We start from the raw sequence: 23376 nt of genomic DNA on the forward strand, positions 1-23376 counted from the left end.
TTGGCCAAGAAGAGCTTGGTACCCGGAACTTCAAGAAATGATCTCAGAGGACCCATGGCCTCTACCGCTCAGACAAGACCTGCTGCAGCAGGGGCCCTGTCTGTTCCAAGACTTACCGCGGCTGCGTTTGACGGCATGGCGGTTGAACACCGGATCCTGAAGGAAAAGGGCATTCTGGAGGAAGTCATTCCTACGCTGATTAAAGCTAGGAAAGAAGTAACCGCAAACCATTATCACCGCATATGGCGAAAATATGTTGCGTGGTGTGAGGCCAGGAAGGCCCCAACGGAGGAATTTCAGCTGGGCCGTTTCCTGCACTTCCTACAGTCAGGGGTGACTATAGGCCTTAAATTGGGTTCCATTAAGGTCCAGATTTCGGCTCTATCGATTTTCTTCCAGAGAGAACTGGCTTCACTACCTGAAGTTCAGACTTTTGTTAAGGGAGTGCTGCATATTCAGCACCCTTTTGTGCCTCCAGTGGCAGCTTGGGATCTCAACGTGGTGTTGGATTTCCTAAAGTCACATTGGTTTGAGCCACTGAAAACCGTGGATTTGAAATATCTCACGTGGAAAGTGGTCATGTTGTTGGCCTTAGCTTCGGCCAGGCGTGTATCAGAATTGGCGGCTTTGTCATGTAAAAGCCCTTATCTGATTTTCCATATGGATAGGGCAGAATTGAGGACTCGTCCCCAGTTTCTCTCCAAAGTGGTATCAGCGTTTCATCTGAACCAACCTATCGTGGTGCCTGCAGCTACTACAGACTTGGAGGCTTCCAAGTTGTTGGACGTAGTCAGGGCCCTGCAAATCTATGTTTCCAGGACAGCTTGAGTCAGAAAGACTGACTCGCTCTTTATCCTGTATGCGCCCAACAAGTTGGGTGCACCTGCTTCAAAGCAGACTATTGCTCGCTGGATCTGTAGTACGATTCAGCTTGCACATTCTGCGGCTGGACTGCCGCATCCTAAATCGGTGAAAGCCCATTCCACAAGGAAGGTGGGCTCATCTCGGCGGCTGCCCGAGGGGTCGCGGCTCTTCAACTATGCCGAGCAGCTACTTGGTCTGGGTCAAACACGTTTGCTAAATTCTACAAGTTTGACACCCTGGCTGAGGAGGACCTAGAGTTTGCCCATTCGGTGCTGCAGAGTCATCCGCACTCTCCCGCCCGTTTGGGAGCTTTGGTATAATCCCCATGGTCCTTACGGAGTCCCCAGCATCCACTTAGGACATTAGAGAAAATAAGAATTTACTCACCGGTAATTCTATTTCTCGTAGTCCGTAGTGGATGCTGGGCGCCCATCCCAAGTGCGGATTGTCTGCAATACTTGTATATAGTTATTGCTTAACTAAAGGGTTATTGTTGAGCCATCTGTTGAGAGGCTCAGTTGTTATCATACTGTTAACTGGGTATTGTATCACGAGTTATACGGTGTGATTGGTGTGGCTGGTATGAGTCTTACCCGGGATTCAAAATCCTTCCTTATTGGGTCAGCTCTTCTGGGCACGGTATCCTAACTGAAGTCTGGAGGAGGGTCATGGTGGGAGGAGCCAGTGCACACCAGTAGTCTAAAGCTTTCTTTATAGTTGTGCCCAGTCTCCTGCGGAGCCGCTATTCCCCATGGTCCTTACGGAGTCCCCAGCATCCACTACGGACTACGAGAAATAGAATTACCGGTGAGTAAATTCTTATTTATACTGGCAAATGTCTCCTTTTGGTGTAAAAATAAGTGTATAGCTCCGGCGCCATTGCAGGGGGCGGAGTTACCTCAGCGGGACCAGCAGCTTCTTCGCGGCTTCCTCTGCTTCCAGCAGCAGGCACACTGCTCCTCCAACACTCCAGATACATACTGTATAGGGGTGTTAGAAAGGGATAGAGCAGCTATTATACTTTTAAATAGAGTCCTCATAAGGAAAAAACACCGGTGTTCCACTGAGTCACAGTGAAAACTTAGTCTGCTAGGCTTGGTGTGCTGGTTATTTTCTCTTGGTCTCCTACTCACATACCAATCAAGGACAGGCTTGCTCATCGTTGCCGACTTTATGGCTGCTCTCTCCGGGATGGAGCATCCAGCTCGGCTCAGCAGCGGGCGGGGCAGTGACGTACAGAGGGGAGTGGGCCAGAGAAGGAACGGGGGCGTGGCTGATGGATCTCGTCATGTAAGCCCCGCCCCCGCTGTGTACTGCCGCTATTACCGGCATTATACTGCAGGGGGCGTGGCTATGATGACGCGATTGAGCAAGAATTGCCTCATCGACTGGCCGGACTGCCCACTTTACATTCAGGGAGTTCAACCAGCAATCCTGGTTGAACTCCCTGAATGGCTGACATGTTCTCTCAGCCCTCTGCAAATAGTCATAAGACACAGGGACTGCAGCAGGTGGTATAGCAGACCTGGCTGCAAGAGGCAGAGGACAGACCCTTCTCCCTAGCTCAGGGGCACATACACATGGGCTGCCTGCTTACTCTCAGTAACTGATGAAGAGGGAGAGGAGGGAGGGGGGGGGGGGTTTGGACCCTATTATTGAGGATTCATCTCCTGCACAAGGGCTTGTGCCCCTTATAATTGCTATCAGGGATGTGTAGAATTCTCCCAGTAGAAGACGATGCAGTAAAGCAGTTTTTCTCCTCACAGAAGCTTAGCGTCACTTTCTCTGATTCTAAGGAATTAGATATATTTCTCTAACGTCCTAAGTGGATGCTGGGGACTCCGTAAGGACCATGGGGATTAGCGGCTCCGCAGGAGACTGGGCACAACTAAAGAAAGCTTTTAGACTACTGGTGTGCACTGACTCCTCCCACTAAGACCCTCCTCGAGACCTCAGTTAGATTTCTGTGCCCGGCCGAGCTGGATGCACACTAGGGGCTCTCCTGAGCTCCTAGAAAGAAAGTTTATTTTAGGTTTTTTATTTTACAGTGAGACCTGCTGGCAACAGGCTCGCTGCATCGAGGGACTAAGGGGAGAAGAAGCGAACCTACCTGCTTGCAGCTAGCTTGGGCTTCTTAGGCTACTGGACACCATTAGCTCCAGAGGGATCGACCGCATGGAACTGGCCTTGGTGTTCATTCCCGGAGCCGCGCCGCCGTCCCCCTTACAGAGCCAGAAGCAAGAAGAGGTCCGGAAAATCGGCGGCAGAAGACTTCAGTCTTCACCAAGGTAGCGCACAGCACTGCAGCTGTGCGCCATTGCTCCTCATACACACTTCACACTCCGGTCACTGAGGGTGCGGGGCGCCCTGAGCAGCAATAAAAACACCTTGGCTGGCAAATATATCACAATATATAGCCCCAGAGGCTATATATGTGATAAATACCCCTGCCAGAATCCATAAAAAAGCGGGAGAAAAGTCCGCGAAAAAGGGGCGGAGCTATCTCCCTCAGCACACTTGCGCAATTTTCTCTTCACAGTGCAGCTGGAAGACAGCTCCCCAGGCTCTCCCCTGTAGTTTGCAGGCTCAAAGGGTTAAAAAGAGAGGGGGGGGCATTAATTTAGGCGCAATATTGTATATACAAGCAGCTATTGGGGGGAAAATTCACTCAATATAGTGTTAATCCCTAAATTATATAGCGCTCTGGTGTGTGCTAGCATACTCTCTCTCGGTCTCCCCAAAGGACTTTGTGGGGTCCTGTCCTCAGTCAGAGCATTCCCTGTGTGTGTGCGGTGTGTCGGTACGGCTGTGTCGACATGTTGGATGAGGAAGGTTACGTGGAGGCGGAGCAGAGGCCGATAAATGGGATGTCCACACCAGAGTGGATGGATAGGTGGAAGATATTGACCGACAGTGTCAACTACTTACATAAAAGGCTGGATGACGTAACAGCTGTGGGACAGCCGGCTTCTCAGCCCGCGCCTGCCCAGGCGTCTCAAGGGCCATCAGGGGCTCAAACAACGCCCGTTACCTCAGATGGCAGACACAGATGTCGACACAGAGTCTGACTCCAGTGTCGACGAGGGTGAGACATATACACAATCCACTAGGAACATCCGTTACATGATCTCGGCAATGAAAAATGTGTTATGCATTTTCTGACATGAACCCAAGTACCACATAAAAGGGGTTTTATTTTTGGGGAGAAAAAGCAGCCAGTGTTTTGTTCCCCCATCAGATGAATGAATGAAGTGTGTAAAGAAGCGTGGTTTCCCCCGATAAGAAACTGGTAATTTCTAAAAAGTTACTGATGGCGTACCCTTTCCCGCCAGAGGATAGGTCACGTTGGGAGATATCCCTTAGGGTGGATAAGGCGCTCACACGTTTGTCAAAAGGTGGTACTGCCGTCTAAGGATACGGCCACCTTGAAGGAACCTGCTGATAAAAAGCAGGAGGCGATCCTGAAGTCTGTATTTACACACTCAGGTTATATACTGAAACCTGCAATTGCCTCAGCATAAATAGTGCTGCTGCAGCGTGGTCTGATACCCTGTCAGATAATATTAATACGCTAAGGGATAATATTTTGCTAACATTGAGCATATTTAAGACGTTGTCTTATATATAAAGGATGCACAGAGGGATATTTGCCGGCTGGCATCCAGAATTAATGCAATGTCCATTCTGCCAGGAGGGTATTAGAAACCCGGCAGTGGACAGGTGATGCTGCCTTTAAAAGGCACATGGAGATTCTGCCTTATAAGGGTGAGGAATTGTTTGGGGATGGTCTCTGGGACCTCGTATCCACAGCAACAGCTACCTCAGGTTTCCTCACAAAAGCCTAAGAAAGCACCGTATTTTCAGGTACAGTCCTTTCGGCTTCAGAAAAGCAAGCGGGTCAAAGGCGCTTCCTTTCTGCACAGAGACAAGGGAAGAAGGAAAAAGCTGCACCAGACAGCCAGTTCCCAGGATCAAATATCTTCCCTCGCTTACTCTGAGTCCACCGCATGATGCTGGGGCTCCACAGGTGGAGACAGGTGCGGTGGGGGCGCGTCTCGGGAACTGCAGGGACCAGTGGGCTTGCCCACAGGTGGATCCCTAGGTTCTGCAAGTAGTATCACAGGGATACAGGCTGGAGTTCGAGACGACTCCCCCTTCGCCGTTGCCTCACATCAGCCTTGCCTGCTGCCCTCGGAGAAAGGTAGTACTGGCGGCAATTCACAAGCTGTACTTCCAGCAGGTGAAATCAAGGTACCCCTCCTTCAACAAGGCCGGGGTTACTATTCCAAAATGATTGTGGTACCGAAACCAGACGATTCGGTGAGACCCATTCTAAAATTGATTCTAAATTCTAATTCTAAGACCCATTCTAAAATCTAATCCTTGAACACTTATATACGAAGGTTCAAGTTCAAAATGGAATCGCTCAGGGCGATTATTGCAAGCCTGGAAAATTTCAGGGTATCACTGGACATCAAGGATACTTACCTGCATGTCCCTATTTACCCTCTTCACCAGGTGTACCTCAAAATTGTGGTACAGGATTGTCATTACCAATTCCAGACGTTGCCGTTGGTCTGTCCCCGGCACGAGGGTATTTACCAAGGTAATGGCCGAAGTACTTATTCCGTACTTGGACGATCTCCTTATAAAGGCGAGGTCCAGGGAGCAGTTGTTCGTCGGAGTAGCACTATCTCGGGAAGTGCTACAACAGCACGGCTGGATTCTGAATAGTCCAAAGTCGCAGCTGGTTCCTACGACGCGTCTACTGTTCCTGGCTATGGTTCTGGACACAGAACAGGATAAAAAGGGTTTCTCCCGGAGGAGAAGTCCATGGAGTTGGCGTCTCTAGACGGAGACCTCCTAATACAAATACAGGTATCGGTGCATCAATGCACGCGAGCCTTGGGAAAGATGGTAGCTTCTTACGAAGAATTTCCATTCGCCAAGTCCCATGCAAGGATCTTCCAGTGGGATCTGTTAGACAAGTGGTCCGGGTCGCATCCTCAGATGCATCGGCGGATAACCCTGTCTCCAAGGGCCAGGGTGTCGCTGTGGTGGTGACTGCAGAGGGCTCATCTTCTAGGGGGCCGCAGATTCGGCATACAGGACTGGGTCCTGGTGACCACGGATGCCAGCCTTCAAGGCTGGGGGGCAGTCACACAGGGAAGAAACTTCCAAGGCCTATGGGAAAGTCAGGAGACTTCCCTACACATAAATGTTCTGGAACAATGGGCCATTTACAATGCCCTAAGTCAGGCTAGACCCCTGCTTCAACACCGGCCGGTGCTGATCCAGTCAGACAACATCACGGCGGTCGCTCATGTAAACCGACAGGGCGGCACAAGAAGCAGGATGGCGATGGCAGAAGCCACAGGATTCTCCGATGGGCGGAAAATCATGTGTTAGCACTGTCAGCAGTGTTCATTCCCGGAGTGGACAACTGAGAAGCAAGCACGACCTCCACCCGGGAGAGTGGGGACTTCATCCAGAAGTCTTCCAAATGATTGTACACCGTGGGGAAAGGCCACAGGTGGACAGGATGGCGTCCCGCCTCAACAAAAAGCTACAAAGATATTGCGCCAGGTCAAGGGACCCTCAGGCGATAGCTGTGGACGCTCTGGTAACACCGTGGGTGTACCAGTCGGTGTATGTGTTCCCTTCTCTGCCTCTCATACCCAGGGTATTGAGAATAATAAGAAGGAGAGGAGTAAGAACTATACTCATTGTTTCGGGTGGCCAAGAAGAGCTTGGTACCCAGAACTCCAAGAAATGATCTCAGAGGACCCATGGCCTCTGCCGCTCAGACAGGACCTGCTGCAGCAGGGGCTCTGTCTGTTCCAAGATTTACCGCGGCTGCGTTTGACGGCATGGCGGTTGAACGCCGGATCCTGAAGGAAAAGGGCATTCCGGAGGAAGTTATCCCTACGCTATTTAAAGCTAGGAAAGAAGTGAACGCAAACCATTATCACCGCATATGGCGGAAATATGTTGCGTGCTGTGAGGCCAGGAAGGCCCCAAAGGAGGAATTTCAGCTAGGTCGATTTCTGCACTTCCTACAAGTCAGGGGTGACTATGGGCCTAAAATTGGGTTCCATTAAGGTCCAGATTTCGGCTCTATCGATTTTCTTCCAAAATAGAACTGGCTTCACTGCCTGAAGTTCAGACTTTTGTTAAGGGAGTGCTGCATAGTCAGCCCCCGTTTGTGCCTCCAGTGGCACCGTGGGATCTCAACGTAGTGTTGGATTTCCTGAAGTCGCATTGGATTGAGCCACTTAAATCCGTGGAGCTACAATACCTCACGTGGAAAGTGGTCATGCTGTGGGCCTTGGCGTCGGCCAGGCGTGTATAAGAATGGGCGGCTTTGTCAAAAGCCCTTATCTGTATTTTATATGGATAAGGCGGAATTGAGGACTCGTTCCAAATTCCTTCCTAAGGTGGTAGCAGTTTTTCATGTGAACCAACCTATTGTGGTGCCTGCGGCTACTTGGGACTTGGAGGATTCCAAGTTTCTGGACGTAGTCAGGGCCCTGAAAAGTATATGTTTCCAGGACGGCTGGAGTCAGGAAAACTGTCTCGCTATTTATCCTGTATGCACCCAACAAGCTGGGTGCTCCTGCTTCTAAGCAGACTATTGCTCGCTGGATCTGTAGCACGATTCAACTTGCACATTCTGCGGCTGGACTGCCGCACCCTAAATCTGTGAAAGCCCATTCCACGAGGAAAGTGGGCTCTTCTTGGGCGGCTGCCCGAGGGGTCTCGGCTTTACAAATTTGCAGAGCTGTTACTTGGTCGGGTTCAAACACTCTTGCAAGAGTCTACAAGTTTGATACCCTGGCTGAGGAGGACCTAGTGTTTGCTCATTCGGTGCTGTAGAGTCATCCGCACTCTCCCGCCCGTTTGGGAGCTTTGGTATAATCCCCATGGTCCTTACGGAGTCCCCAGCATCCACTTAGGACGTTAGAGAAAATAAGATTTTACTCACCGGTAAATCTATTTCTCGTAGTCCGTAGTGGATGCTGGGCGCCCATCCCAAGTGCGGATTGTCTGCAATACTTGTATATAGTTATTGCCTAACTAAAGGGTTATTGTTGAGCCATCTGTTGAGAGGCTCAGTTGTTATCATACTGTTAACTGGGTATAGTATCACGAGTTATACGGTGTGGTTGGTGTGGCTGGTATGAGTCTTACCCGGGATTCAAAATCCTTCCTTATTGTGTCAGCTCTTCCGGGCACAGTATCCTAACTGAGGTCTGGAGGAGGGTCTTAGTGGGAGGAGCCAGTGCACACCAGGTAGTCCTAAAGCTTTCTTTAGTTGTGCCCAGTCTCCTGCGGAGCCGCTAATCCCCATGGTCCTTACGGAGTTCCCAGCATCCACTACGGACTACGAGAAATAGATTTACAGGTGAGTAAAATATTATTTTTAAAGTTGACCTGGAAAAATCCTGATAAAATAATTTCAGGTGGCCAGACGCTTCTTAACACTTTCCCATTTTCTCCCTGAAGGCTGGAAAAACTGGGAAGATCCCCCGGCTGTTGACGCCTGTCTCAAGCCTGTCTAAAGCGGTGGTGTTACCGGTCCCTGGCTCCTCTGCTTTGAAGGACCCTGGGGAAAGAAATCTAGAAGACCACACTGAAGTCTATTCCACAGCAGCTGGTATATCACAAAGACCTGTGATAGCAGGTTGCTGGTTGACGCATGTCATTCACACCTGGGCGGGCCAGTTCAAAAGGGCCTCGCAGGGGATGTGTTTCTGGTGAGTATGGTTACTCTGATCAAACACATTCAGGATACTGCACGCGTCCTGTGCTACTCTATTGAAGAGAGAGGCGCTATTAATGTGGGTACTACTGCCATGGCAGTGTTGGCTCGCAGAGCTTTATGGCTGCGCCAGTGGATAGCGGACGCTGATTCCAAGCGTAGTGTGGTGTCTCTCCCTGTCTATTCAGGCTATTCTGGGTTGAGTTGGTTTCGTGGATTTCCAAAGCTACTGCGGGGAATACCATGTTTCTGCCCTCTGGGACCCCACCAGCTAGGCGTTCCTACCCGGGGCCATCTACTGAGTCCTTTCGGACCACTATGTTTCGATCTTGAATGAGAGTCGCCTCAAACGCTGCACGGGGCACCAGAAGTAAGGCAAAAAAACAGCAGCTGCAGGTTTCCAGGAACAAAGCACCAGTTCAGCTTCCACTAAGGCCTCAGCATGACTGTGCTTCCCACCCCGAGGGGATCTCATGGTGGGAGCTCGGTTGCGTCGCTTCAGCCGCATCTGGGAAAGTTCCTGCCAGGATAGCTGGGTACTTGTCCTAATTTCTCAGGGCTCCAAGCTGGAGTTCGACGGTGCTCCTCCCCACCGATTTTTCATATCAGGTTTTGGGAACAGGCCATCCTGAAATTGGTCCAGTACCGAGTCATTGTTCTAGTGCCACTGCAACAACAGGGCAAGGGTTATTACTCCAACCTGTTAGTGGTACAGAAACCGGGTGGTTCGGTAAGACCCCTTTTGAATCTGAAATCCTTAAATCCTTACTAGAGGTTTTTGGGTTCAAGATGGAATACTTGCGAGCAGTGATTACGGGCCTGGAAGAACGTGAGTTCATGGTCTCACTAGATTTAAAGGACGCCTATCTCCATATCCCGTTTTGGCCACCTCATCATGCTTACCTGAGGTTTTCCCTGCTGAACGATCACTACCAGTTCCAGGCGCTACCCTTCGGCTTGTCCATAGCTTCAAGGGTGTTCACGATGTTCCAACTCCAGGTCCTGGGGTTCCATAATGTCCCTTACCTGGACGATCTCCTGATAGAAGCAAGATCCAGGGAGCTTTTATTGCTTCATATAGACCGTACTATCCAACTTCTGTCACACCATGGGTGGATCCTCAATTTACAGACGTCCCACCTAGAGCCAACTCAGCAGCTACTGTTCCTGGGAATGTTGCTGGATACTGTGGCCAGAAAGTGTTCCTCCCAGAAGACAAAGCGACAACACTTAAGGAGATGGTCCGCATGGTTCTCTGGCCTACTCGAATATCCATCTATCTTTGCATAAGATTGTTGGGGAAGATGGTTGCCTCGTACGAGGCGATTCAGTATGGAAGGTTCCATGTCAGAACATTTCAATTGGATCTCCTGAGCAAGTGGTCCGGATCACATCTTCAGATGCACCGGTTAATACGGCTGTCACCTCAGGCCAGGATTTCCCTCCTGTGGTGGCTGCAGTCCTCCAAACTACTGGAAGGCCGAAGTTTCGGGTTTTAGGATTTGATCATCCTCACGACAGATGCGAGTCTGAGAGGATGGGGAGCTGTCACCCAGGGGGCACGGTTCCAGGGCAGGTGGTCAGCCCACGAAGCTCTCCTTCCGATCAACATTCTGGAACTTTGGGCAGTCTAGAATGCTCTGCTTCAGGCCTCTCCTCTACTCAGGGATCACGCAATCCAAGTACACTCAGACAACGCCACGGCAGTAGCGTACATCAATTGACAAGGAGGAACAAAAAGCAGGGCCTGCATGCGAGAGGTGTCAGATACTCCTCTGGGCATAAAGAAATTCAAGAGCACTGTCCGTAATCTTCATTTCAGGAGTAGACCACTGGCAAGCAGACTTCCTGAGTTGTCCCGATCTCCACACGGGAAAATGTGGTCTTCACCATCAGGTGTTTCAGCATATCATCGACCGGTGGGGCTGCCCACAAATAGACATGATGGCTTCTCGACTCAACAAGAAGCTTTGTTGGTATTGCTCATGAACCAGGGACCCTCAGGCGAGGGCAGTGGATGTACTGATGTTGCCTTGGCCTTACCGGCTGGTCTACCCGTTTCCTCTGATTCCATTTCTCCCAAAGGTGCTCAAGCGAATAGGGAATCAAGGAGTCCAGGCAATTCTGATTGCCCGAATTAGCCTCAGAGGGCATGGTACGCAGATCTTCTGGACATGTCCATCGAAGACCCTTGACCTCTGCCACTGAGAAGAGATCTTCAACAAGGTCCGGTCGTCTACCCGGACTTTTGGCTTCGTTTGATGGCATGGAGGTAGAGAGGAACATCCTAGCCACAAGGTCCTTTCCAAAAAGGTTATTGCTACCATGGTTCAGGCCAGGAAACCTGTGACATCAAAACACTTGCATCATATTGGGAGAAGATATTTCTCTTGGTGCGAGAACCGCACGTATCCGCCTGCGGAGTTCCACGTGGGACGTTTCCTGCAGGCTAGTGTGAATAAGGGCTTACGTCTTGGTTCCGTTAAGGTCCAGACTTCGGCTCTCTGTTTTCTACTGGAAGAAATTGGCAGTATTGCCAGAAGTTCAGACCTTCTTGCAAGGGGTGCTTCACTTTCAACCTCCTTTTGTGCCGCCCACGGCACCCTGGGATTTGAATGTAGTGTTGGAATTTCTACAGTCCTCCTGGTTTGAACCTCTGATGACGTTAAAAGACAAGTACCTCATGTGGAAGACTGTGATGTTATTGGCCCTGCCTTCTGCTAGGCGTGTCTCAGAATTGGGGGCCTTATCGTGTAAAAGCCCTTACTTGGTCTTTTATGAGGACAGAGCGGAGCTCAGGACTAGGCATCAGTTCCTGCCGTAGGTCGTCTCTGCGTTCCACTTGAATCAACCTATTGTGGTTCCGTCAAGTTCTGGCACTTCTGCTCCTCTGGAGGTATTGGATGCTGTGCGAGCCTTGAAGATCTATGTCAAGAGAACGGCTCGGATCAGAAAGACTGATTCCTTGTTCGTACTTTATGATGCACAGAAAAAGGGTTGCTCTGCTTCTAAGTCCATTGCTCGTTGGCTTAGCCTTACTATCCAACAGGCCTATGTGTCGGCAGCCTTACCTGTTCCACAGTCTCTGAAGGCCCACTCTACAAGATCGATGGGGTCTTCCTGGGCAGCTGCCCGTGAAGTCTCTGCCTTGCAACTATGCCAAGCTGCTACCTTTCTACAGGTTTGATACCCTGGCCAAAGAGGATTCCCAGTTTGGGCAGGCGGTGCTGCAGACGTCTCTGCACATTCCCGCCCGTTCTGGAAGCTTTGGGACGTCCCCATCGTACGAGATTCCACCAATATCCCTTATGGATGCTAGAGAAAATAGGATTTTAATTGCCTACCGGTAAATCCTTTTCTCGTAGTCCATAAGGTATATTGGGCGCTCGCCTCAGTGCGTTGACTTTTCTGCAGGTTCTCTTTTCTGTGGTTACCTGTTCAGCTGTTGCTGTTTTGTTACCAACCGTTGCTGGTCGTTGTAGGTTAGTGGTGTGTAAATCTCACCACTCATTGTTTGTTCCTTCTCTCAAGTATGTCCTTTTCTCCTTTGGTCACTGTTTTACCTATAACTGTCTGTGGGAGGGGGCATAGAGGGGAGGAGCCAGCACACCCAGAAATGTAAAGTGCACCAGCTCCTTTGGACCCCGTCTATACCCATCGTACTGGATACCCCCAATATCCCTTATGGACTACGAGAAAAGGATTTACCAGTAGGTAATTAAAATCCTATTTTTATTATTTTGTCCGTTAGGTAAAAAGAGAATTATATCCAGGTTTTTCTTTCATTGTAAAACATTAATACATGAGCCATAAATTATGTCCTACCACTTTTTCTCATAACTGCACCATTCCTCAATGGTAGTGAGGAAATCTTAATGGCTGTAAGCCATACGGACAAATCATAATGACTGTAAGCCGTCCGGACAAACCATCTGACACTGCAAGTGGAACAGACGCATTGCTTATCCTGCTTGTTCTTGCATGCTGCACTAATATACTGACCGCATCTGTTTTCAAATAGAATTTTCAAGCTGGACAAGGCTGCACTCCCCTCATAAATCTAAAAGTGCATACACACTGGACGTTTTTGCCCAGCGTGTACGCACAGCGAAGATCGCGGACAGCGCTTGGCTGAAAATCGCTCAGTGCATACACACTGAGCGATTTTTTATTTTTTATATTTTTTTTTCCCCACCTGCCCAGCGATGTCAGCGGGGGTGAACGGCAGGACGCTATGGAAAGCCGTTCATCTGCTGGTAATACCAGCAGATGGCCGACGGCGATGAAGTGCTCGTCGCCGGGGCATACACACTGGGCGGTTTTGAGCTGAAAGCATCTTAAAACACCAAAAATGAGCTACTTTCAGCTCAAAATCGGCCGGTGTGTATGGGCCTTGAGATTGGTTGTAGATTTTCCCCCTTGCAGCACAATATGTATTTGCCAGGTGCAAATAATGTAGCTGAGTAAAGTATATGTTCAAAATATGTCACCCAGGTCACTGCACATATTCTTAGCGTGCGTCTTTCATTCCTGCCCGTTATATTGTAATATAAGCCTGATCTTTGGCTGTGAGTCACTGTGTGTTATGTTTTCCTTTTGCAGGTGAATTCAGTACAACAACTGACAAGTCAATGGAAAGGGCGGGTACAGGAACTTAAGAACCTGAATCCAGCAAGTAAATCTGCGCTGGTAAAATACAGCTTACCTGCTTTCATATGGCATTCCTGTCTGTACATACTACTATGTATGACCTGTATGTGACTGCTGTGATTCAATCTTTACATAAAGATCCGCTACAGTAGTGGTGCAATACACAAAGCCTGTTTTCTGTGACTTACAGGAAGGGAATCGCAGGACAAAATTATTACTGCAATCTTTGGTCCTTATGTATTTGTCCCATATTATACCAGGTCTCGTGCTATCAGTGTGGCTGTGTATATCCATGAAGAGACTGTTAAACACTGATAGGTATGGCGGGATGTAGTTATGTGACCGGCAGTCACAGTACCTCCCCCTGCATCCCGACCATTTACAATGCCCACAGTGTGGCGAGCGCAGCGAGGCCGCAAGGGGCTTGATGCGCTCGGTTCCCTCCACCAGGATCCCGCTGTCTGTATGGTGAACGCCAGTTACGCATACCCAACCCGCTATGCCATGGCTCCATAGGGTTTCCTCTGACTAGTATATTCTACATATTTTTTGATTTCTATGCAAGTTATGTTTGTAGTACAGCCCATTTCAAGAGACATTAATCTACCAAAGTGGCCCTCATGTATGAAAAAGTTCTGCAGACCTTCACTAGGCCATAAATGGAAGTCAGGGCCGACAGATGGAAACCTTCTATTCCTTGGAGGTTATTCCTGGACAAAGCTACAATGTAACTCCAATGTCCTGTTCTGTTCATGCTCATGTTCTGTGAAGGTATATTTTTGAAAGTTATTGGTAACATAGATATTTTTGTCAATGTCAAAGGAACTATATTCCTCAAAGTAACTAGAATTTTATATTATTTGGCCTTTTAAGACTTACTGACGTCCAATAAGCACCATGGTACTGGAATACACATGCTTTTTTTTTTTTTTTTTTTTTAGTTTGATTTTAGGTTTTATCCTCAAATACAAATTTTAGCTTGTGTTTATACCTGCTGATTTATTACAAACAAATCCTCTTAAGTGTATTGTACCTTTTTGTGTTGCTTAAAGTACAGTAGTACTGTTCTTGTCTTCCTCAGATTAATGAACTCAATAGGCCATCTGCTAACCCAGCACCGACGTTTGGAGGACTGCAAAAATCTGGCTTTGGGCCTTCCAGTAAGTTCACAGCTTTCGGGCAATGGGGGTCATTCCGAGTTGTTCGCTCGCTAGCAGTTTTTAGCAGCCGTGCAAATGCTATGCCGCCGCCCACTGGGAGTGTATTTTAGCTTAGCAGAAGTGCAAACGGTTGTATCGCAGAGCGGCACAAAAATTTTTTGTGTAGTTTCAGAGTTGCTCAAAACCTACTCAGCGCTTGCGATCACTTCAGACTATTCAGTTCCGGATTTGACGTCACAAACCCGCCCAGCCACGCCTGCGTTTTTCCTGGCATGCCTGCCTTTTTCTGCACACTCCCTGAAAACGGTCAGTTGCCACCCAGAAATCAAAATAGAAAGAAGAGAGCGCAAGCAGACTCCTAAAATAAACAGTTTTCTCTGACGTCCTAGTGGATGCTGGGGACTCCGTAAGGACCATGGGGAATAGCGGCTCCGCAGGAGACTGGGCACAGCTAAGAAAGATTTAGGACTACCTGGTGTGCACTGGCTCCTCCCACTATGACCCTCCTCCAGACTTCAGTTAGAATCCTGTGCCCGGCTGAGCTGGATGCACACTAGGGGCTCTCCTGAGCTCCTAGAGAGAAAGTATATTTTAGGTTTTTTATTTTACAGTGAGATCTGCTGGCAACAGACTCACTGCAGCGAGGGACTAAGGGGAGAAGAAGCGAACCTACCTAACTGGTGGTAGCTTGGGCTTCTTAGGCTACTGGACACCATTAGCTCCAGAGGGATCGACCGCATGGAACCGGCCATTGGTGTTCGGTCCCGGAGCCGCGCCGCCGGCCCCCTTACAGAGCTAGAAGCAAGAAGAATCCGGAAAATCGGCGGCAGAAGACATCAGTCTTCACCAAGGTAGCGCACAGCACTGCAGCTGTGCGACATTGCTCCTCATACACACTTCACACTCCGGTCACTGAGGGTGCAGGGCGCTGGGGGGGGCGCCCTGAGAAGCAATAAATACACCTTGGCTGGCAAATATATCACAATATATAGCCCCAGAGGCTATATATGTGATAAATACCCCTGCCAGAATCCATAAAAAAGCGGGCGAAAAGTCCGCGAAAAAGGGGCGGAGCTATCTCCCTCAGCACACTGGCGTCATTTTCTCTTCACAGTGCAGCTGGAAGACAGCTCCCCAGGCTCTCCCCTGTAGTTTTCAGGCTCAAAGGGTTAAAAAGAGAGGGGGGGGCACTAAATTTAGGCGCAATATTGTTTATACAAGCAGCTATTGGGGGAAAAATCACTCAGTTATAGTGTTAATCCCTGCATTATATAGCGCTCTGGTGTGTGCTGGCATACTCTCTCTCTGTCTCCCCAAAGGACTTTGTGGGGTCCTGTCCTCAGTCAGAGCATTCCCTGTGTGTGTGCTGTGTGTCGGTACGGCTGTGTCGACATGTGGGATGAGGAAGGTTACGTGGAGGTGGAGCAGAGGCCGATAAATGGGATGTCGCCCCCTGTGGGGCCGACACCAGAGTGGATGGATAGATGGAAGGTATTAACCGACAATGTCAACTCCTTACATAGAAGGCTGGATGACGTAAAACAGCTGTGGGACAGCTGGCTTCTCAGCCCGCGCCTGCCCAGGCGTCTCAAAGGCCATCAGGGGCTCAAAAAAGCGCCCGTTACCTCAGATGGCAGACACAGATGTCGACACGGAGTCTGACTCCAGTGTCGACGAGGTTGAGACATATACACAATCCACTAGGAACATCCGTTACATGCTCTCGGCAATGTAAAAGGTGTTACGCATTTCTGACATGAACCCAAGTACCACATAAAAATGGTTTTCTCTAACGTCCTAAGTGGATGCTGGGGACTCCGTAAGGACCATGGGGAATAGCGGCTCCGCAGGAGACTGGGCACAAAAGTAAAGCTTTAGAACTACCTGGTGTGCACTGGCTCCTCCCCCCCATGACCCTCCTCCAAGCCTCAGTTAAGATTTTGTGCCCGAACGAGAAGGGTGCACACTAGGTGGCTCTCCTGAGCTGCTTAGTGAAAAGTTTAGTTTTAGGTTTTTTATTTTCAGTGAGACCTGCTGGCAACAGGCTCACTGCATCGAGGGACTAAGGGGAGAAGAAGCGAACTCACCTGCGTGCAGAGTGGATTGGGCTTCTTAGGCTACTGGACATTAGCTCCAGAGGGACGATCACAGGCCCAGCCATGGATGGGTCCCAGAGCCGCACCGCCGGCCCCCTTACAGAGCCAGAAGACAGAAGAGGTCCGGAAAATCGGCGGCAGAAGACGTCCTGTCTTCAACAAGGTAGCGCACAGCACTGCAGCTGTGCGCCATTGCTCTCAGCACACTTCACACTCCGGTCACTGAGGGTGCAGGGCGCTGGGGGGGGGCTCCCTGAGACGCAATAAAAACACCTTGGATGGCAAAAAATGCATCACATATAGCTCCTGGGCTATATGGATGCATTTAACCCCTGCCAGAATACATAGAAAAACGGGAGATAAGGCCGCCGATAAGGGGGCGGAGCCTATCTCCTCAGCACACTAGCGCCATTTTCCCTCACAGCTCCGTTGGAGGGAAGCTCCCTGGCTCTCCCCTGCAGTCACTACACTACAGAAAGGGTTAAAAAAGAGAGGGGGGGCACTAATTACGCGCAGTATTAAAGATACAGCAGCTGTAAGGGGAAAAACACTTATATAAGGTTATCCCTGTGTATATATATATATATATATATATATATATATATATATATATATATATAGCGCTCTGGTGTGTGCTGGCAAACTCTCCCTCTGTCTCCCCAAAGGGCTAGTGGGGTCCTGTCCTCTATCAGAGCATTCCCTGTGTGTGTGCTGTATGTCGGTACGTTTGTGTCGACATGTATGAGGAGAAAAATGATGTGGAGACGGAGCAGATTGCCTGTAATAGTGATGTCACCCCCTAGGGGGTCGACACCTGAGTGGATGAACTGTTGGAAGGAATTACGTGACAGTGTCAGCTCTGTATAGAAGACAGTGGTTGACATGAGACAGCCGGCTACTCAGCTTGTGCCTGTCCAGACGTCTCATAGGCCGTCAGGGGCTCTAAAGCGCCCGTTACCTCAGATGGCAGATATAGACGCCGACACGGATACTGACTCCAGTGTCGACGGTGAAGAGACAAATGTGACTTCCAGTAGGGCCACACGTTACATGATGGAGGCAATGAAAAATGTTTTACACATTTCTGATAATACGAGTACCACCAAAAAGGGGTATTATGTTCGGTGAGGAAAAACTACCTGTAGTTTTCCTGAATCTGAGAAATTAAATGAGGTGTGTGATGATGCGTGGGTTTCCCCCGATAACAACTGATAATTTCTAAAATGTTATTGGCATTATATCCTTTCCCGCCAGAGGTTAGGGTGCGTTGGGAAACACCCCCTAGGGTGGATAAAGCGCTCACACGCTTGTAAGGGCTCTACCCTCTCCTGAGATGGCCGCCCTTAAGGATCCTGCTGATAGAAAGCAAGAGGGTATCCTAAAATGTATTTACACACATACTGGTGTTATACTGCGACCAGCAATCGCCTCAGCCTGGATGTGCAGTGCTGGGTTGGCGTGGTCGGATTCCCTGACTGAAAATATTGATACCCTAGATAGGGACAGTATATTTTTGCCTATAGAGCATTTAAAAGATGCATTTCTATATGTGCGTGATGCACAGCGGAATATTTGCCGACTGGCATCAAGTCTAAGTGCGTTGTCCATTTCTACCAGTAGAGGGTTATGGACACGACAGTGGTCAGGTGATGCGGATTTCAAACGGCATTTGGAAGCAACATGAGAAGACGCCGTATTATCAGGCGCAGTCTTTTCGTGGACAAGCGTGCAAAAGGTTCCTCATTTCTGCCCCGTGACAGAGGGAGAGGAAAAAGGCTGCAGAAATCAGCCAGTTCCCAGGAACAGAAACCCTTTCCCGCCTCTGCCAAGCCCTCAGTATGATGCTGGGGCTTTACAGGCAGAATCAGGCACGGTGGGGGGCCCGTCTCAATGAATTTCAGCGCGCAGTGGGCTCACTCGCAAGTAGACCCCTGGATCCTTCAGGTGATATCTCAGGGGTACAAATTGGAATTCGAGATGTCTCCCCCTCGCCGTTTCCTAAAGTCGGCTTTACCGATGTCTCCTTCTGACAGGGAGACAGTTTTGGAAGCCATTCACAAGCTGTATTCCCAGCAGGTGATAATCAAGGTACCCCTCCTGCAACAGGGAACGGGTTATTATTCCACACTGTTGTGGTACCGAAGCCGGACGGCTCGGTGAGACCGATTCTAAATCTAAAATCTTTGAACACTTACATACAGAGGTTCAAATTCAAGATTGAGTCACTCGGAGCAGTGATTGCGAACCTGGAAGAAGGGGACTACATGATGTCTCGGGACATCGAGGATGCTTACCTTCATGTCCAAATTTACCCTTCTCACCAAGGGTACCTCAGGTTTATGGTACAGAACTGTCACTATCAGTTCAGATGCTGCCGTATGGATGGTCCACGGCACCCCGGGTCTTTACCAAGGTAATGGCCGAAATGATGATATTCCTTCGAAGGAAGGGAATTTTAGTTATCCCTTACTTGGACGATTCCCTGATAAGGGTAAGATCCAGGGAACAGTTGGAGGTCGGTGTAGCACTATCTCAGGTAGTGTTGCGGCAGCACGATTGGATTCTCAATATTCCAAAATCGCAGCTGGTTCCGACGACTCGTATTCTGTTCCTAGGGATGATCCTGGACACAGTCCAGAAAAAGGTGTTTCTCCCGGAGGAGAAAGCCAGGGAGTTATCCGAGCTAGTCAGGAACCTCCTAAAACCGAGCCAAGTCTCAGTGCATCAATGCACAAGGGTTCTGGGTAAAATGGTGGCTTCCTACGAAGCAATCCCATTCGGCAGATTCCACGCAAGAACTTTCCAGTGGGACCTGCTGGACAAATGGTCCGGGTCGCATCTTCAGATGCGTCAGCGGATAACCCTGTCACCAAGAACAAGGGTGTCCCTCCTGTGTTGGTTGCAGAGTGCTCATCTTCTAGAGGGCTGCAGATTCGGCATTCAGGACTGGGTCCTGGTGACCACGGATGCCAGCCTGCGAGGCTGGGGAGCAGTCACACAGGGAAGGAATTTCCAGGGCTTATGGTCAAGCCTGGAGACATCACTTCACATAAATATCCTGAAGCTAAGGGCCATTTACAATGCTCTAAGCTTAGCAAGACCTCTGCTTCAAGGTCAGCCGGTGTTGATCCAGTCGGACAACATCACGGCAGTCACCCACGTAAACAGACAGGGTGGCACAAGAAGCAGGAGGGCAATGGCAGAAGCTGCAAGGATTCTTCGCTGGGCGGAAAATCATGTGATAGCACTGTCAGCAATTCCGGGAGTGGACAACTGGGAAGCAGACTTCCTCAGCAGACACGACCTCCACCCGGGAGAGTGGGGACTTCACCCAGAAGTCTTCCACATGATTATAAACCGTTGGGAAAAACTCGACAGGTATTGCGCCAGGTCAAGGGACCCTCAGGCAATAGCTGTAGACGCTCTGGTAACACCGTGGGTGTACCAGTCAGTGTATGTGTTCCCTCATCTGCCTCTCATACCCAAGGTACTGAGATTGATAAGATGGAGAGGAGTAAGCACTATATTCGTGGCTCCGGATTGGCCAAGAAGGACTTGGTAACCGGAACTTCAAGAGATGCTCACGGAGGATCCGTGGCCTCTACCTCTAAGAAGGGACCTGCTCCAGCAAGGACCCTGTCTGTTCCAAGACTTACCGCGGCTGCGTTTGACGGCATGGCGGTTGAACGCCGGATCCTGAAGGAAAAAAGGCATTCCGGATGAAGTCTTCCCTATCCTGATCAAAGCCAGGAAGGATGTAACCGCAAAACATTATCACCGCATTTGGCGAAAATATGTTGCGTGGTGCGAGGCCAGTAAGGCCCGACGGAGAAAATTCAACTGGGTCGATTCCTACATTTCCTGCAAACAGGAGTGTCTATGGGCCTGAAATTGGGGTCCATTAAGGTTCAAATTTCGGCCCTGTCAATTTTCTTCCAAAAAGAACTAGCTTCAGTCCCTGAAGTTCAGACGTTGTAAAAGGGGTACTGCATATACAGCCTCCTTTTGTGCCTCCAGTGGCACCTTGAGATCTCAATGTAGTTTTTGGGTTCCAAAAGTCACATTGGTTTGAACCACTTAAATCTGTGGAGTTAAAATATCTCACATGGAAAGTGGTCATGCTGTTGGCCCTGGCCTGGGCCAGGCGCTTGTCAGAATTGGCGGCTTTATCCTGTAAAAGCCCTTATCTGATTTTCCATTCTGACAGGGCGGAATTGAGGACTCATCCTCAGTTTCTCCCTAAGGTGGTTTCAGCGTTTCACCTGAACCAACCTATTGTGGTGCCTGCGGCTACTAGGGACTTGGAGGACTCCAAGTTGCTAGACGTTATCAGGGCCCTGAAAATATGTTTCCAGGACGGCTGGAGTCCGAAAATCTGACTCGCTGTTTATCCTGTATGCACCCAACAAGCTGGGTGCTCCTGCTTCTAAGCAGACTATTGCTCGTTGGATTTGTAGTACAATTCAGCTTGCACATTCTGTGGCAGGCCTGCCACAGCCAAAAATCTGTAAATGCCCACTCCACAAGGAAGATGGGCTCATCTTGGGCGGCTGCCCGAGGGGTCTCGGCTTTACAACTTTGCCGTGCAGCTACTTGGTCAGGAGCAAATACGTTTGTAAAATTCTACAAAATTGATACCCTGGCTGAGGAGGACCTGGAGTTCTCTCATTTGGTGCTGCAGAGTCATCCGCACTCTCCCACCCGTTTGGGAGCTTTGGTATAATCCCCATGGTCCTTACGGAGTCCCCAGCATCCACTTAGGACGTTAGAGAAAATAAGAATTTACTTACCGATAATTCTATTTCTCGTAGTCCGTAGTGGATGCTGGGCGCCCATCCCAAGTGCGGATTGTCTGCAATACTGGTACATAGTTATTGTTACCAAAAAATCGGGTTATTGCTGTAGTGAGCCATCTTTTCTAGAGGCTCCTCTGTTATCATGCTGTTAACTGGGTTTAGATCACGAGTTGTACGGTGTGATTGGTGTGGCTGGTATGAGTCTTACCCGGGATTCAAAATCCTTCCTTATTGTGTACGCTCGTCCGGGCACAGTATCCTAACTGAGGCTTGGAGGAGGGTCATGGGGGGAGGAGCCAGTGCACACCAGGTAGTTCTAAAGCTTTACTTTTGTGCCCAGTCTCCTGCGGAGCCGCTATTCCCCATGGTCCTTACGGAGTCCCCAGCATCCACTACGGACTACGAGAAATAGAATTATCGGTAAGTAAATTCTTATTTTTATTTTTGGGGAGAAAAAGCAACCAGTTTTTGTTCCCCCATCAGATGAATGAATGAAGTGTGTAAAGTAGCGTGGGTTCCCCCGATAAGAAACTGGTAATTTCTAAAAAGTTACTGATGGCGTACCCTTTCCCGCCAGAGGATAGGTCACGTTGGGAGATATCCCTTAGGGTGGATAAGGCGCTCACACGTTTGTCAAAAAAGGTGGCACTGCCGTCTTAGGATACGGCCACCTTGAAGGAGCCTGCTGATAAAAAGCAGGAGGCTATCCTGAAGTCTGTATATACACACTCAGGTTATATACTGAGACCTGCAATTGCCTCAGCATAAATAGTGCTGCTGCAGCGTGGTCTGATACCCAGTCAGATAATATTAATATTCTAAGACAGGGATAATAGTTTGCTAACATAGAGCATATTAAAGACGTCGTCTTAGATATAAAGGATGCACAGAGGGATATTTGCCGGCTGGCATCCAGAATTAATGCAATGTCCATTCTGCCAGGAGGGTATTAGAAACCCGGCAGTGGACAGGTGATGCTGCCTATAAAAGGCACATGGAGATTCTGCCTTATAAGGGTGAGGAATTGTTTGGGGATGGTCTCTGGGACCTCGTATCCACAGCTACAGCTGGGAAGAAAAAAATTTACCTCAGGTTTCCTCACAGCCTAAGAAAGCACTGTATTTTCAGGTACAGTCCTTTCGGCTACAGAAAAGCAAGCGGGTCAAAGGCGCTTCCTTTCTGCACAGAGACAAGGGAAGAAGGAAAAAGCTGCACCAGCAGCCAGTTCCCAGGATCAAAAATCTTCCCCCGCTTCCTCTGAGTCCACCGCATGACGTTGGGGCTCCACAGGTGGAGACAGGTGCGATAGGGGCGCGTCTCGGGAACTTCAGGGACCAGTGGGCTTGCCTACAGGTGGATCCCTAGGTTCTGCAAATAGTATCACAGGGATACAGGCTGGAGTTCGAGGCGACTCCCCCTCGCCGTTACCTCACATCAGCCTTGCCTGCTGCCCTCGGAGAAAGGTAGTACTGGCGGCAATTCACAAGCTGTACTTCCAGCAGGTGAAATCAAGGTACCCCTCCTTCAACAAGGCCGGGGTTACTATTCCAAAATGTTGTGGTACCGAAACCAGACGGTTCGGTGAGACCCATTCTAAAATTGAAAGCCTTGAACACTTATATACGAAGGTTCAAGTTCAAAATGGAATCGCTCAGGGCGATTATTGCAAGCCTGGAGAATTTCATGGTATCACTGGACATCAAGGATGCTTACCTGCATGTCCCTATTTACCCTCTTCACCAGGAGTACCTCAAAATTGTGGTACAGGATTGTCATTACCAATTCCAGACGTTGCCGTTGGTCTGTCCCCGGCACCGAGGTATTTACCAAGGTAATGGCCGAAATAATTATCCCGTACTTGGACGATCTCCTTATAAAGGCGAGGTCCAGGGAGCAGTTGTTCGGCGGAGTAGCACTATCTCGGGAAGTGCTACAACAGCACGGCTGGATTCTGAATATTCCAAAGTCGCAGCTGGTTCCTACGACGCGTCTACTGTTCCTGGGTATGGTTCTGGACACAGAACAGGATAAAAAGGGTTTCTCCCGGA

The 23376-nt window shown here is 49.4% G+C and overlaps 1 protein-coding gene across 1 annotated transcript in view; it reads left to right on the plus strand.

Annotated features, from left to right (window-relative positions):
- Positions 1–23376, plus strand: part of NUP42 (nucleoporin 42) — a 119034-nt gene that overhangs the window by 76149 nt on the left and 19509 nt on the right. The window contains exons 5-6 of the mRNA XM_063921718.1: positions 13229–13315; positions 14358–14436. Of these exons, the coding sequence (XP_063777788.1) occupies positions 13229–13315; positions 14358–14436 (166 nt within the window). The remainder of the gene's footprint in view (positions 1–13228; positions 13316–14357; positions 14437–23376) is intronic.

Source organism: Pseudophryne corroboree, chromosome 5 (genome assembly GCF_028390025.1).
Source record: "Pseudophryne corroboree isolate aPseCor3 chromosome 5, aPseCor3.hap2, whole genome shotgun sequence".
Taxonomy (NCBI): Eukaryota; Metazoa; Chordata; class Amphibia; order Anura; family Myobatrachidae; genus Pseudophryne; species Pseudophryne corroboree.